Genomic DNA, 17,769 nt, shown 5'->3' on the forward strand with positions numbered 1-17,769 from the left:
AATTTCGTTAACATTCGCTTACTAATTAAAAGTTATAGCATGAAAACTATAACAAGCACATAATGGTTACGAGGTCGGTCTCAGGGACCGAGCCCGTGCTGGATAAGTTAATAAGTAGAAAACAATATCAAAATATCACTCAGTTTTAGAGTTTTGCAGTTAGTGAAATTTGTTACCTTACCGATCATTGGGCTCATTAATTGATTACACTCAAATGATTATTCTCACGAAACTATGATAATTAGAATCAATAAAACAGTAATATTCCCAATTGTTTGATTAGTTTTATGATATTAATCCAAGCTCAGAGGTAAAACTCTACAAGTTTCACTTGTTTCAATAATCCACTGAAATAACATGGAAGTTTTGACTAATAAACTGACTACTAAGATTATAGCTACCTCTCTTCAATAAGTCCAATATAAATCTCTCTTAGTTTCAATGTAAAGCAGTGAACAAAAGCACCTATTTAACTATAAGCATTCTGAACTGCTTAGCCTGCAACACCTTGTTTTACTGACATGTCACTATAATTGTTCAACTCAGAATACACACTGCTCTCATCTCCTTTTCTTTTAAAAAAGGTCTATAATCCTCTCTGACATAGTTAATGGACCTGTTAATAACCAATAAAGAGATCATATTCTGAACTACATAAATTTGATAAGTTTCTGTTTTGTTTTACTAATCAAAGTCAATACTTTTCATGCAGAAAACTTGATGTGCTTAAACATAAGATGTTGCTTCGAGTAGTAACAGAATTCTAGTAACCTACTTAAAGGTTAATTAGAAAGCCTGATAAGTTATAGTACTTTGAGGCATTCTATTCTAGTGCTTACTAATCCATGCACCCAACTGCAAAAGGCCCCAAGGATAAAGTAAGTGTTAAATTTCCTTTCACGCATATTTTTTATTTATTGTTATAAATTTTTTCAAAAGCAGCTAAAATGTAAAAATTAGAAACTTATTACGTTAGGTATAAAAACTTAAATGGAAAATATATAAATATATATTTCTCGTGATCTCTCTTTGAGGAATGCATGTGGGCTGCCATCACGTGATGCAACTTGATAGTTTGTTTGCACTAAACTCTTGCCGAGTGATTCATTGCTTTGTTATGCTAATAAAACGATTATCAAAAATCTGATTTTTTTGTACCATATACTTGTTATATTTACTAAAAGCTTGCCATACTTTGTGAAGATACACTTAGTATATTCAAAGTTATAGTATGTGTCATTTAATGGTTGTAACATGTTCGGTCAAATGACCTGTTGGCATAAGATTAAATGTCAATGCTATTTTGGTACAAATTTGCATTCTGACGATGCTACACTTATTCATTTTATTTGTTTATGCATGTTTCATGAAGTTTTTTGGGTTTAGTTTGTCAATTAGGAAAACAATTTATATATCATTGAAATTTTCCTTTTTTTACATTTCAAACTTAAATAAATTATATCATTAAAACTTCATTATTCATATATTTATCACATTTTATGTTTGATATGAAGTCAATACAGCCAATAAACAATACTGATTTAAAAAAATTTAAAACCGTAAGTGTATTCTTAAAAGCTACAAAAAGTGAGAAACCTCCTAAGAAAAATGAACAAAAATTGATCATAGAAATGTACAATTTTTAAGCTCCAATGCACTTATAAATAATATGTAAAAGAGACTTTATATGTAAGACTCATGGATGCCAAAATACAGTCCATTGGAGTAGTAGTTTCTAAGTCCTCAGATTTAATTTATGTATAAGGCTGTTTCATTCTTCACATCCATGTTTCAAACTCTCCTCACAGTAATTTGTCATATTCTCATAGTTTATACACTCAAGTGATATCCAATTCTGTTATCTCAATAGCATTTCTTTTTAAATTATGAATTTTGTATTTTATCACTTTTTAAAATTTTTACTTAGTTTGCATAACATTTAACTATTATTTCATTACATTACTCTGTAATAATTGTACATGCTCACTGGTGGCCTTCCCTGTAGACAGTAGTTCAAAATTAAAAACAACTACATCTCAACCTGGCCATTTAGCCATGTGTTACATAAAATATTCTGGTTTAAATACAAAATGCTCATAATCTTTATTTCTTGTTGATGACAAATTAATAAAAATAACATAATAGGAAAAGAATTCTTGGTATATAGCATTATGTATTTTTTCTTGATGAAAACAGTTACAAAATTCACTGTTTAAGTTTAATTAAATATCATGAATTTTTAAGACAAACATCAATAAAATACTAAAATTGTATCATTTATACATATTTCTTCTGACCATCACAAAGTAATATAAGCATTATTTTTGTAGAATAAAAGTATTTTCTCACTTTGCATTATATTACCAAATACCATCAAAAACAAGTAACTCAGGCTCATAAGCTGTGCCAATATAATAACTTATTAGCAAAAAACTTCAGAAACTTTGAGACTGTAGCACGATCAAAGTTTACCAAGTTCCTTGTAGTCATGGCTAAAGCTTCACTGTACAATGCCATATGTTAAAACTTGATATTTTTGATAAAAAATAACCTATACTGTCTGTTTAGGTTACTCTGGTGTGACTTTTGAACTTCATTCAGTTTCAAATTCTGGTAGAAATTAGGGGATCTTACTAAAGAACTGTCAGAAATTGTAAAGAAACATTAATAAAACAATCTTACATGTCACTGCTCAAACAACCTTTATCATTAATATTATATTCAAATTTTATATGTTTGTTTTCCATGGCTCCCATAGTCTATGAATCTCACCATAACCAGGAAGGCTCATGTACATGTCTTGATGATGTAGATGAACCTGTATCAACCTTACTCTTTAATGATTTAATATGAAGCAAGTAACCACATTTGCAGCTAAGACATCATACCTAATTTTCCTGTACTGTATATGCAGCAACAAATACAACTTATTGACAGTTACAATATTTCCTTACAGATTTCGTAGTGCTTGGTAATAAATAAGTAATGGGTTTTGGCCCATAATATATCATAAATTTATGAATTATAGCTTCTTAACCTTGTCCCTTTTTCTTTCTTTATGGTTCTTAACGTGGGTTAGTCGTGGAGTATGGTAGTGCCAATGGTGTTACTGTTAGTACCATTAGTATTACTAATACTAGTTACTGAGTTAGGGAAGATAGTATCTGGTTTTACTATATACTATTATTAGTATTACTAAATAGTAAACTACTAATACTAGTAACAATAACGTGTAAAGCAAAGATTACACACTATTTAGAGTTAGCAATATTATCAATAACTTAGTGATTAACTCACAAGTTTTACTATTATTATCAAACTTAAAGTAGTGCTAGTAGTATTTATCACTAGTACCAACAACAGTAAACTAATGAAAAATATATAACATGATTAAAGATAAAGAATTTCAGCAAGTGAAAAATTACCTATCAATTTTCCCAGCATGAAAAATACCATAACGTAAATCCATTAAATTATTATTCTTCGTTTATTACATTCACGAAATAGGCTTATTGTACACTAAACGTACTGTGGCGCGACATACTAACTATTTAAAATACAAGGGAACATTTAAAATAAAAATATATGTCTTCTCTATTTTTTCACGTTTTATCTGTATTTTTTATTAGGGAAAAGTATAAGTAGAAATAATGAACTTTATTATATTTGTACAGAAGATAAATCGCGTATTTTTTATATTTGTACGACTTCTTTACAAATGTTTTAACCGATTATATATATTAAAGCGCGTATGTGATATAGAAATCAAAAGAAAGAAACTTTAAACTGAATTTAGTGGTAACTAAAATATATTATTTCCTACAATTACTTAGATTCTTAGATGATGACGACATGTAGTTTTTAACACTTAAGTAAATATCGATACCCGGGGTGAGCAGAGCACAAATAGCTCAATGTGTAGCTTTGTACTTAACTATAAACAAATATCATCTTCTTGAGAATTAAAGACACTACAATATTGATTGATTTTTTTGGGTCCTTTATTTAAGTTCTAAAAATTACCTCTTTTCTATGTTTTAATACATCAGGAAAGTAAAATTATTAATTTTATTATTATACGGTTATGGAGTTTTCTATATATATATATGTTACGTCTCCGTTCGTTAGTTGATTTTCCGTAACTTCGTTCCGACGAAACTTTAGCGACACAAGTCCTTACTTAATAAAACTGGTTTATTATTTCTGAATATAACTTTACCGATACACTTATTTTCAACAGTCGCACTATAACAAACGCTATAACAACGAACGTTAACTTCAACAATACTTTCTGACTGCAGTTCAATTACTCACTACCTACACACACATTGTCACGTCACGTTGTGAGCGTCTTATTTATATACCAGAAAAACATATATCTAGTAAATGCTAGGGCATTCACGAAGGAACAAGATACTTCTAGAAAATAGGTGGCGTGACAACAGTCACGTGACCTCGCTGACGCAACATATATATATTTAAATCATTAGTCCTAGCATTGAAACTTATCTAGTATGAAGAATTCAATATTTCAATAACCATTGAACTCTTCCATAATCAGTAAACCGCTGCATGTATAATGCCATATACATGATTTTTGATAGAGAGTCATATTGAAGAATATTGATAGATAATCACATTGAAGAATTGGTGGAAAATCAAGCTAATGGTTTAACTATTCTCATAGTATGACTAACTTAGGTATGGAAACGTCTCTTTCTTTTAAAAATATATATATATATATTAATTCTTAAAATAACCGTGTAATGTAGTAATGTTTAGCATTTTTATCATATTTTGGCATCCATTACTGTCTGTTCGGAAAATGTTTTTGTTTTCTTACTACATAGCTATGCAATTTTAACGTTAGAAATTCATATTTGCCGCTGATTCATCTGAGGACTTCAAAGAATAAAGCCCGGCATGACCAGGTGGTTAGGGCGCTCGACTCGCAATCTGCGGGTCGCGGGTTCGAATCCCAGTCTCACCAAACATGCTCGCCCTTTCAGCCGTGGGGGCGTTATAATTTGACGGTCATTCTCACTATTCGTTGTTAAAAGAGTATCCCAAGAGCTGGCGGTGGGTAGTGATGACTAGCTACCTTCCCTCTAGTTTTACACTGCTAAATTGGGGATGTCTAGCACAAATAGCCCTCGTGTAGCTTTGCGCGAAATCCAAAAAACAAACAAATTGTCCTTACTTTTGATGGATTTATTGGAAGATGGGATAGGTTTCCTAACCAACGTTTTATTGTTCTGTATATTTCATGCATATTTTGGCTTACCTTGTAATCCTCAATTTCTGAATATTTCTTGTTCAGATATTCATCCTTTGCTTGACTACACAAACACTATATATTTTATCTACTCTATATTTCTGTCAGCCCTTTTGATAATTGTCTTCTTTTTTTTCCATAATCCCGGTCATTCAACCATTTGTTTTTACCCATTGGCATTTATCATCCTTATTCGCAAGTTCTTTTTATTAATATTTGAAATCGGTTTTTAGTCTCTATCAGAAAATCATTGGCTTTTTTTTTATCATTCGATGCCATTTTGCCCAGCATGAAATATCTCTGTTCAGCTTCTTCAGTTTTAATCTTACTTGCCTTATCAGTAGGTTTTGTTCAGAGCCACTGTCTGTTTCTAGATTAGTTCTAATTATTGAATAGGGTTTCTGAAATATTCCTTTCAATAATGATGTAGTCTATCTGATAATTCTCACATTCTTTCACCATCCTGTGATGACCTCCAAGTATACAACTACCTAGAATGATGTACCAAGTATTGCTTATCACTAAGCCTCTCTCTTCACAAAACCGTACTAATCTATCTACTCTTTCTTTCCATTCTCCAAGGCCATGTGGTCCAACTAGTACACTTTGCGTCAATCATCCACAACTGTCAAATACGCTTCTGACTTCACTGCCTCCAAAGCTTCTTCAACATATTGATACAAGCTTTCGATTCCCTCTTTCTCACTAGCACATGTAGGCAAATAAACTTGGATAATACCTAAATTATAGGGTTTGCCAAAACGTGACTAATGTTACCATATCCGAAATAAGCCAGAAGCTTTTTATACAATTGCTTAATTCCTCTTTCACTGGCAGAACTAGTCCTCTGTGATATTCATCAATTTCTGAATATTTATATTTACAGCCTTCACTCATAAGAGTCCCTGAACCAGTCCATCTAATCTCACTTATCCCTAGGATATCACACATTAATATTTCCATCTGTTGTCATACATTGTTCAAACTTTCAGTTCTATACAGTCTTCTCATGTTCCACGTTCCTACTTCATGTTGATTTTCATCTTCACTTTAGGTTCCCTGTTACTGTTTTTACAGTTCCCACCATCAAAACTGTGGGGACCCATAGGAGTAGATCTTACAGATTCCACTACTTACTGGAACATCAGAACCATCTCTGACAGCATGCATTACGACAGACTTTCCAATGGTCCTACTGCGAATATCTTTGCTATGTCATTAAAACTTCCCATAGATAACTAGGGTTAAATAGTGCTGTAGGACTCTCAGATTCCTTTAGATGTTACCGCCAGTGGTCGGGAAAATGCTAGGAGGCAGTTATTCAGATAGTTTTGGGCGACCCGTATAAAGCCTAAGAGCTCTCAGACGGAAGTCCCACATCAGAAACCCCCATAACAAAGGACTGGAAATATTATACTTCTGGTTGTTGCATAGGTAAATATTGTTATAATATTCTCTTATGACGTGGAACTCTGGTGGTCGCAAACGGAAACAACTTGACTTCGCCTTTATCCCCTCTCTTAATGAGTAACGTAACTGCTGAGCTAATAAGAATTGCTATTTTACAGCCTAAAATTATAGGTTTGTTTGTGCATTTGTTGAATTTTCGCGCAAAGCTACTCAGGGTTATCTGTAGTAGCTTGCCCTAATTTCTAAGAGACAGACTAAAGGCAGGCATTTAGTCAACAACGCCCACCACTAACTCTTGAGCTACTATTTACCAACGAATAGTGGGATTGACCGTTACATTATAACATCGAGCATGTTCGATGACGGGTTTTGATCCCACGAATTGCATCTTACGAGTCAACTTCCGTAATCAACAAACCATAACAGCCAAATTAAAAGTGTCTGTAGAGATAAAATTGATCAAGTCTTAATGATTTTTGTGGTTTGCTTTTATACAAACCTATCAACGGTTAAACTCATAAATATTTAAGTTCATTAATAAACTCAAGGAACGTTGTACGAAGGTAAAATTTTGTCTTTGAATACAAACCTTAGCGATAAAATACCTATAATTATTTTAAATTAGATAGAATACGTTGTTCAAACTTTCCGACCAAAGCTTACTTTGCAGATATACAAACCTTTTAACAACACAAATAATAAACAACAATTTTTAAAATAATACATTTATTCAACAAGATATATTTTGTACAAGTATTCTATGAAAAGTACTTGCGTAAAATCACGGTCGAATTATTATTTTTTCACACTAGCCAGATGTTTAAAGAAATCCTGAGCTCATTAGAGAGCTACGTGGGTAGATTTACACGTACAAAAATGTTTTTAAGACTATTTTATTATAACAAAAATAAATATTCCCTTCTGAATTTCTCTCTATACATATAATAAGCAAACGTAAATACATATATAGTTTGTTTTGAAAATAACTGTCTTAAAAATTGCTACATGACAACCTACGTAAGAGTTTTTTTCTTCTTCTAAACACTGTTCTTTAATTTAAACTGTATTTTTGTATTCGTATTGCTTATTGGTATATACATTTTTAAGTGAAAAGACAAAAAATAGAGAAGAAAAAGTAAGAAAGTTGTGTAATTATTCCTAAAATAATAAGATTTTAATAAAGACGTGCGAACTTTCATCTGGACTCAAAATAACGGTGTATTAAGTGTGTGGAGATTGAGGGAAGTAGTTAGGTGGATTGTGCGACGTTTTGCTTCTAGTGGAGAAGAGAGTTTTTTTTTTGTTGTTTTTTTTTTGGTTCATTGTACCGTATTCCTGTCAGAATAGCTTGTTTCTGTATTATATTTTCTCGAAAAAGTTTCATTTTGTTGAAAGATTCGGTTCGGGGAAAAAGTTTTGAGACATGTTCATTTTCTTCAAATATAGGTTTGGGTTGGGGACTAGGACTTTTCTGGTCGTCATCATATATAATCATCACTAATGAAGGTTCTTTCTTCACTGTCTGCTGCTTTAATGTAGGTAGTATCTGTGCGATTAGTCCATAGGGATGAGAGAATAGGCTTGCAATCTCTTGCTCAGGATCATTATATTGTATTGACATCGAGTATGGCTTTTCTGCAGGTATTGGTTCATGCATGGGCTCTTCGCTGTATTCGTTTGGAAGTTGGACCGTGATTCGTTCATTTTCCTGTTCCTGTAGCAGAGGAAGTGGAGCATATCTTAGTTGGAGTGAATGAGACGGAAGAATCTGTTGACGAGTGAAATGAGGACTCGAGGCCATGGGAACAAACAGAGCTTCACTTTGAATTGCAGGTTCATAAAAATAAGGAGCAGGAGTTGACGTAAACTCGGCCATTTCAGTGAGTGGGAAGTACTGAGAACTAATAGGTATTGGTGGTTTTATGAATTGTGGATTTTGCTGTGGTATACTTAGAGGTTGTCTTGGAATATAAATGGGTTCTTCCATATCAGTTTCCATTGGTGAATAATCATAGATGAATTGAGATAGAGAGAGAGGACTGGGTGCAGAGACTGCAAAGGAAGATGGATGAATTAAGGGCATTGGAGCTTGAGGATGGATAGGAACTGGCATTGGAACATGAAAGGAATGTAATAGAATCATAACTCGTTCTAAAGGACCAATTGATGAAACAGTATATGGATTAGGTGATGGCAAGGGAGCCACTGTAAATGGCTGGGGAGCCAACAGATGAGGTAGAGGATGAGTCATTAGCATCCTGGAAGGCTTTGGGATCGAAGGAGCTATAAAATCATTTGGAGTCATAAGAAACTGAGGAACTGGATGTGTGGCCAGAGATGCTTGAGGATAAGAGAAAGAAAACGGTCTGCCTGTTGTTCTTGAACGTGGCGACAGCATTGGATAGTGAAGTAAAGGTTTTTGATTATAGTGGAAAGGTGTAGGCCTTTCGTCGTATTCGCTTGGAAGCGGGACAATGATTGGTTCATTTTCCTGTTCTTTCAGAAAATTAAGTGAAGTATATTCTGGTTGAAGAGAGTGAGGTGGCAACTGCGCATTTACTTTTATATTGTGGCCACTGTTAACAACTTGAGCTATATAATCACTACCATCAAAATGTCCATGCATACGGCCATCTTCGATGCCATTACCAAGGATTAACGCTTTTTTTAACAAAAGCGAAGCAGTTGGCTCTGTAATTTCAGGCTGTTCTAAAGCTCGAGGAGTAGTATGATGTCTTGATGAATTTTTGATATATGGCTGTTGAAGTTTTGGGCTGGATTTTAGGTAAAATGAAGGCAATTGTAATGATGCAGATTTTTCTTTCGCAACTGATTTGGGGATTTGAAAAAAAGGAAATGATTGAGGTCGAGAATCTAATATATTTCTTATATTTTCTTCCTTTGGCTGTTTATCTTTGAAGAAATCAGTTTTATTCTTTGCTCTCCACAGAATTGGTAGTTTTTGAATGATTGTCTTTATAGTCTGAATTATGCCAGTGATCATTGTTTCTTTTTCATTATTTCTATTCAATGAAGTCTCCTTTTCTGAGGGGAGGAATAGAAGTAGAGTCTCGTCAATTTTATCTTTATCCTGTAATTTGCTAAGCACTGATTTTTTTGCGGGTTCTACGTCCTCATCATCTTCTGGTGTTTTCTCTTCTATTGGATAAGCTACCATATAGCTTGAGCTTTGAGACTCTGGAGCAAACGAAGATATAAACGCGGGCTCACTGGCACTTTCAACCTGCCAACAAAATTTTCATAATTAAGCTTCATTCATACTTACTATTTTATAGATAACAAGTCGGTTTAAAAAGTTTCATTTATACCTTTTATTTGATAGATAAGTTGATTTTAAAATTTCTTTTCAATAAAGTTGTACTAGTTGCAAACATAACATTCAAAATTTAATTATTCAAAGTAATTTACGCTCCTAGACTTTCTATCAGTATTCTGATACTACGTGTGTGATAATTTAGTGGGAAAAGATTAAAAATCAGCTTTATAATTCTTTCACTACATTTTTCCTCTGTACGTGAAAACTTAACAATTTACGAACTGTAGTATATCCGTTAAACAGATATTGTTATAAATCATAAGTTACACCATGTGGACGTCACAGTTTAGTCGACTGTAAATAATAGAATATTTCTTTGTACAATACACAACTTCATATACTATTCAGTAACTTTCGTGCTTAAACATTACATATCTAAGATAACAAAGTGTATTATGTAGATATTTTCAAGTGCCTAAATAAATATAACAGATACTAAAGTATCTATACTTCAGTCCAATGACTAAGTCTTAATCACGTGGCATCATTTTTGTATTCGTGCTGCTTATTTATATGTAAATTTTAAAATGAAGAACAAACAATACAGACGAAAAAACCAATAAAAATTATGTAATTATCCGAACAAGGATGAGATTCTTGTGAGTAAATGCGAACTTTTCCAGGGTGCCTAACTTCACTTTTTATAAATCAAGTGAATCACACACTATTTCAAGCTCATAGAAATATTATGTCATGTTTTAAGCAACCTTCTGTAACTACTTATGTTTCAAGGAAGGTACGCTTTTATTTATTTATTTTTTTGATGAAGGGCGAGTGAAATGAATAAATAAATATATTTGTATTAATGTTCTTTAATAGTAATAAAACTTCATTATAGTTTATGAAATGCCGGATTAGCTCACATACATATATTCGGATCACTATTTCACTTAGAGTTTATATTTTTCATTTGTGTAACATTATGTGTAAATGAATAATAAATTTATCACGGGATTTCCTATAGGTAAGACACGTTATTATTCAGAAAATGAAAATAAATTCTCAGTAAATGGAAATAAAGACTTTTTTTTATCAAACCTTACAGAAAGATCTAGAAGCAGAGACTCGTAAACACTTATCATCATGGATTTTCTTTTCCAACTAAGTCAAGTAAAAACACACTAAAGTATAGCTTGCATTATAGTCTGACCAGAAAAGAAAAGAAAGAATCAGTTATCATTTTAGTCACCTACCAGAAAATCCTCTGCCTCATTTTCACTTGCAGAAGTCAGGACTGCAGCTCCTAGAACAGAAACGTGTAACGGATTAACGTCATACGTTTATTTTCACACTTTTGTTGTCTCTCCAAGATATAGTTTATGTTGAGAGAAAAACGAGAGGTTTGTTAGGGTATTTTGTGATGCTATGGTTTCAGTTGAAAGACCCTGGTAAAAAAAAACACACACACAAAAAAAAAACGTACACGAGTGGAAAAAATTACGTTTGAGTCGAAAGCTGTTCTGTTACATTTCAGTTTATGTAATAAATACTAAATTCAAATATTTCTAAAACTGGTCCTACTGAATAACGCTCGGTAACTTTAACTTGCGAAGTTATTTGAAATTAAACAACATTTATCTTCATTTAATGCATAACTTATAATTATGTTCTATTCACAAACTATTAGCGATGAACGGTCTGCGAACCCACGAAGCAGGAATAAAAAAAACAGGCAGATAGGAAATCAAAGAGGAAAAAAAAGTTCATTCATTGCTTATTTAAAAATCTTATTATAAACATTCTTGTTTTCTGTATTTTATATATATTTGAAAATAACCTAATATCTCTTGTACAGGTTATGTATAATATTGTTTTAAGATACCAGCACAGAGTTGCAAACAGAAACGTCATACAATGTAGGAACTTCGAGAAATATACCTTCCCATGATTTTTAATAAATAGAGACATATACTCTCTGTATAAGTTTTACAAAAATATAAGATAAGATACGTACTAAACTCACAGTTTGTTAAAACTATTTTCCTTCCCTCAACATTGTAATTTACGTTGAACGTATCGCCTGAGAAGATCTTACTAAGGGAAAAACTTTGAACAGCCTCGAACGCAACGAAAGAGATTAAAAATTGGTGTACAAATTGGAGCTACTCATCTTATTAGAAATATAATGTTTCATTGCGCAACACTGTCAATATAATTGGGTAGATGAGAATTACTTGTTTGTAACTAAGTACAAAGCTGCACAATGGGCTATTTGTGCTCTGACCACCACGGGTATCGAAACCCGGATTCTAACGTTGTAAGTCCGCAGACATACAGCTGTGCCACTGGGGGGGGGGGGGCAGATGAGCCACGGGCATCGAAACCTGGATTCTAGTGTTGTAAGTCCGCAGACATACAGCTGTGCCACTGGGGGGAAGATGGGAGCTAAATGACTCGAAACTGCATGGTTTTGTTATTCAGTGTTTAAAATTATTATCTGAAGTAGATAGTCACTAAATAAATGTTCTTTCAGGTTGTAACCTGTTTTATAAAAAAACGGGTTGTAACGGGTTGTATAGCTGTTTTTTATATTCGAATTATCGATGGTAAATCTTAAATGATTGTTTATTTTGAGTTAAAGTTTATACAGCAAAACTAAACAGAATGTATGTCTTAACGTATTTTATCTTTGAGTTACATCCCACAAAAATGGAAATATCACTAAGACAAAATTAAATCACAATGCTAAATATACAAATTAAGAAAATGTTTCATTAATATAACAGCTGCAAAATTATCGAAATGTTGTAATAAAACGGCAGATTTTTGTATTTTAAATCAAAATTATTCAAAATTGAGAATACCGAATAGTTACTATAAAAAAACTTGACAATACGTCATTGCCTTTGCAAACAAAAACTGAAGACTTTTCATTAAAACAGTTTAAGTTTGGTTAAAATGCACATTTGTTCATCTCTATCAACTAACACCAATCAGATTTAACTTGGTGATTACTTTGTTAACGTCACACATAGTAATCATAACGTTTTTAAAGTATTCGTTTTAAAACATTCCATCACGCGATATTTAGGCTTTTCTGTCAAAAAGACTGACTTAATCCTATCTAAATATAATAATCCTTCCATACTTTTATTAGTAAGTATTACAATTTAACAATACTATTGGTAACGTCTACTTACTAGTAACTATTAGATTCTATTATACTGTATTGGGTTGATATGTGTACTCACCTGTAAGAAACAGATTTTGACTCCAATGGATTAACCAAATTTTACTTACCGTATTTTTCGAAATATGAGACACACCTGTGTATAAGACGCACCCTTATTTTGAAGACAAAGTGTTTTTGGGGGAAAAAAAGTTACAGTCGCATTTGAAAGATTTTTATTGAACAAAAATTAAATTTGATACTTTAAAAATTAGTATATATTGTTCTAAACACAAAAGAGCTCAAAACATCAAAATAAGAAAATACCGTAAATCAACAAAAGGTTTCCTGTTATTTAGTTTGGTCCAAAACCTACAAAATCTTCATTGCTTTCACTGTGATTTATTTTTTTATTATTTAGGGTGCATTATAAATAGTTATGTTTTTAAAAGAAAAAACTACTATTGTTATAAATAACACATTCAATTGAACTAAACTATGCATGTATATTTAGATATATTTACACATGGCTTGTGTATATCGTATATATATATATATATATATTATTCATAACTTCGGTGTACAGGACGCAAGCAGATTTTGACATCAAATTTTGGGGTAAAAAAGTGCGTCTTATACACCGAAAAATACGGTGTATTTAAAAACGGAGTACGAATATATATATATGCTATCATTACATACTCATTAATAAATGTATTTACTCTCCTGTAAGAAACAATTGTTGACACTGTTATGTTAATAAGGTATACTCATCAGTATATATCAAATTTTTACACTTTGTCTTAATAACTTATAATTTGCTAAAGAAAAAAGATTTTGACACTACTATGTTCACAGTACACATTCGTTAGTAATAACAGATTTTTTTACTGTTTTTGTTAGCAACGTACGATCACTTACAATAACTAGACTTTGAGCTTATATGATAAAATAAGTAAGAGCATTGAACGGTTAAAAATGGACAGTAATTTAATGTATAAAGTTAAAAGTAAAATATACAGTTAAAAACTCTATATAATTAGAAACTACATGTTTCACCTTCTTCAGAAGACAAGAAAAAAGGTTTTCTTCTGATCTCCTGAAGATGGTGGAACTTTTTTCCACCGAAACATGTATAGTTTTTAATTTCATATTTTACTTTTAACTTTATACATTAATTTACTGTCCATTTTTAACCGTTGAACGTTCTTATTTATTTTATGTGCTCAAGAATGGTTATAGAAGAGATTGAACGTACACTTACCTATAATAATCAGACTTTAACCATACTGTGTTGTTAACAATGTCTTACCCTCTATAACCATCAAGGACTGCTTTAACGTAATTAAGTTACTAATAAAAATTATACTTTGAAACGGCTGTAATAACAATGTTTATTCATAACTGATAAACTTAGTTTTTTTTGTGATTACTACTATTTAGCAATAGAAATCATATTTTGGAAGTAATATCTTAAGAACGTCTACTCACCTATAAAAACTTTCTTTAACGTTACTGTGACGATAAAGTGTATTCACAACTAACATACAGAGTGTTTTTGGTTATTAATGTGTTAACCATCTATATTGTTTTTGATATTCACTGTTTTAACAAGGTCTATTCAATAATGTTCATCAGAGTTTGAAACTTCTGCAGGATCTTCTTGCAAAAAAAAAAAAATTTCTTTTGATTAATGTGCAACAATATTTACTTTCCAGTTATAATTAGATATAACCTTATTAAAACCTACTCACCAATTATGATTATACTCTGAAACCTTTGATAACAATATTGACATATATTTTTTAACGGTGTTAAACCTACACAACAATTATAAATATACTCTGAAACCTTTGTTAACAATATTGAGATGTATTTTTTAACGGTGTTAAAACCTACTCAACAGTTATAACTATACTCTGAAACCTTTGTTAACAATATTGACATGTATTTTTTAACGGCGTTAAAACCTACTCAACAATTATAACTATACTCTGAAACCTTTGTTAACAATATTGACATGTATTTTTTAACGGCGTTAAAACCTACTCAACAGTTATAACTATACTTTGAAACCTTTTGTTAACAATACTGAGATATAGTTTTTAATATTTTTGTCTACTCACCAACAAGACAGAAACAGCAGAAAGCCGAAACAGGCTTCATCTTCTCCAAAACAAATATTTGGGTGTGTGTTCTAGAAATAATAATACGCGTTAACTTCATGAAAGCAACAAAAATCAAACCTGGCTTCCCCACACACTTAAAAATTTGAATATAGTTTACTTATGTTCTGTTTACTACGTACACATGTACAAATATTTAAATCTTTAATGTAAGTTAGTAGTTTGATATCGGACAACGACTCCGGATTCTTGTTAGCTGACGTGTAAGAGAACATATGAGCCATTTTTATTCTCAAGCATTTTTATAAGTTAAGACTGTAACTGATTTAAAAATACTCGAGCGTTTTACAAATGCGTTTGACTTTAAAGAGAATGTGTTAAAAGGATAATAACTGAGAAATCTCAATATTTAGGCCTAGTTTTAAGGTGACATGTCTATTTTACCGTGAATTTTTCACTTAGCATTAGTAGAAATACATCTGGTTATGTGTTATACTTTTTGTTCAAAAATCGGTAATCTAGTTGTTGTTGCTAGTTGGTATTTTAAATTCTGCTTAAAATCGACTGTTTATTTATCTAGCGGGGTTTATTGGAATGAAAAACCCGCTGTGTCAGCTGTCTGGCGTGAGAGTGTGCGCATGCGTGTTAATATAGTATATCAAATATAATGATTTATAAACGTATATATTCATATAAGCTGTCCCAACATTTCTGGCAATGACCCGTTTTTTTTTGTTTTTTTTTTGGAACCCAATATGCAACTCGCTTAACTTCATGCTCCTGGATAAGGATTTGTTCGAATCCCATCACAGACTATTGCCACCTTTGTTTGCTGGTGAAGTAGTGGGTGGTTTTGCCACCTTTGTTTGCTGGTGAAGTAGTGGGTGGTTCTGTCTTCATATTTGAATTGACATTGTATTTTTATTATGATACTATCTTTCAACAATACGCAAATTGTATGATTTTATTAAACTTTGTTTTGTTCTTCAATAACAAACACGCAATGTTATATTAACAGACATGGAGTGTGTCAAACTGAAATCAGGAAGTGTAGGTATTCAATGAACCGAAGAGGAATATGCTGACCTCTGGTGGTCTGAACAAATATAATGAGCAATCAATGATGAATCTGTAAAGATTAGGATAATTGTATTTTGCTTATAGCTACTGACCTAATAGTAAAAATTCCAGTTGATTCTTATCTTTGGACACAACTTTATAAACGTAGAATTTTATAGAGCAAGTCCTACTACGATGTGCAGGTTACGACTACGTTTGTTTGTTTGTAATTAAGCACAAGGCTACACAATGGGCTATCTGTGCTCTGCCCACCACGGGCATCGAAACTCGGATTCTAGCGTTGTAAGTCCGCAGAAATACCACTGTGCCACTGGGTATTACGTATCTTTTGATTCTGGAAATTGCTGGATTTAAACAAGTGTGAAGGCAACATTTTTGCTACTTCTAGGAATATTATTTTGCTTCCGAAAAGTATTACTTTGGGGAAAGTCTGATGATATTTCGCCCACTTATCGTATATTTTAATGTTCCTGGACACTGTTTGATAATTTTTAATTTTTTTGGAAAACCAAATATGACGTTTCGTAACATACCTTCTTTGCCAGCTGAACAATTTTGCTTATGGGACAAATCTAAAGATTACGTTTTGGAAATTTTCATGTGTATATTCTTCGGTTCTTGTACAGTACTGACTTATTAAGAAATTTATAATAATGTTTCGACCACTTCTGCTTAATGAACAGTGTAGCTTTGGTTTGTTTGTTTGTTTTTAATTATGCACAAAGCTACACAAGGGCTATCTGTGCTCTGCCCACCACGGGTATCGAAACCCGGATTCTAGCGTTGTAAGTCCGCAGACATACCGCTTTACCACTGGGGGGCGTGTAGCTTTGGAAAAGTTTAACACGATCTATAAGCCACTTTTCTTTTCTTCCTTTAGATCTCGAACAAAGATGTCTAAAATATCTGAACACTACGCTACAGATACGTTTTTTTTTCTAGTTTCTTTGAGTCTGACCAATTTCGAGAGATAATTTTCTGATAACTTATATTTGATCTCTCTAAAAACTTTAATTATTTGATCCTACAAAAATAGTATAAAGTATACGCACATATTATTTTATTATCTTTTTGATTTTTTGAAATTCGTTATTTACCACTGGCCTTATGCCTTGGAAAACTTGGGACTATATCTAAACTCCAAAATAATGATAAGCTTTTATTCTCATTTGAAGATGTTAACACTGTGCGCATGCGTTTAACTTTAATATGTGAGTATCGTATGTCTCCGTTTGAAATTCGTTGAAATTAATAATGCTATATTTTGTTTCATATATTTTATACGTAAATAACTTGTGAAATATGCGACATTTAGAATTCGTGTGAATTGTGTGATTTTTAAACACACGTGACAACCGCAGTGAATGTTACAGAACATTTAGAGAAGGCGCAAGCTGTCTAGTAATGTTTGATGTAATATATTGTTACGACA

At 32.1% G+C, this 17,769-nt stretch overlaps 2 protein-coding genes across 6 annotated transcripts in view; both read right to left on the reverse strand.

The window, feature by feature from the left end:
* LOC106467488 overlaps window positions 1-3,529 on the reverse strand; it is a 46,896-nt gene extending 43,367 nt beyond the window's left edge. The window contains exon 1 of one of the 2 annotated variants that reach the window (XM_022395684.1): window positions 3,426-3,529. The gene's annotated coding sequence lies outside the window, so the exon portion shown is untranslated. The remainder of the gene's footprint in view (window positions 1-3,425) is intronic. The other variant, XM_022395685.1, reaches the window with a different exon arrangement.
* A 4,289-nt stretch (window positions 3,530-7,818) lies between these two features.
* Window positions 7,819-17,769, reverse strand: part of LOC111087785 (extensin-like) — a 48,971-nt gene continuing 39,020 nt past the window's right edge. For all 4 annotated transcript variants that reach the window (XM_022395686.1, XM_022395688.1, XM_022395689.1 and 1 more), the window contains 3 exons: window positions 15,258-15,328; window positions 11,216-11,265; window positions 7,819-9,929 (listed from right to left, as the gene is read on the reverse strand). In XM_022395686.1, the coding sequence (XP_022251394.1) occupies window positions 7,962-9,929; window positions 11,216-11,265; window positions 15,258-15,297 (2,058 nt within the window). In that variant the 5' untranslated portion in view covers window positions 15,298-15,328 and the 3' untranslated portion in view covers window positions 7,819-7,961. The remainder of the gene's footprint in view (window positions 9,930-11,215; window positions 11,266-15,257; window positions 15,329-17,769) is intronic.

The sequence above is a fragment of the Limulus polyphemus genome, unplaced genomic scaffold (assembly GCF_000517525.1).
Source record: "Limulus polyphemus unplaced genomic scaffold, Limulus_polyphemus-2.1.2 Scaffold2632, whole genome shotgun sequence".
NCBI classification, from domain to species: domain Eukaryota; kingdom Metazoa; phylum Arthropoda; class Merostomata; order Xiphosura; family Limulidae; genus Limulus; species Limulus polyphemus.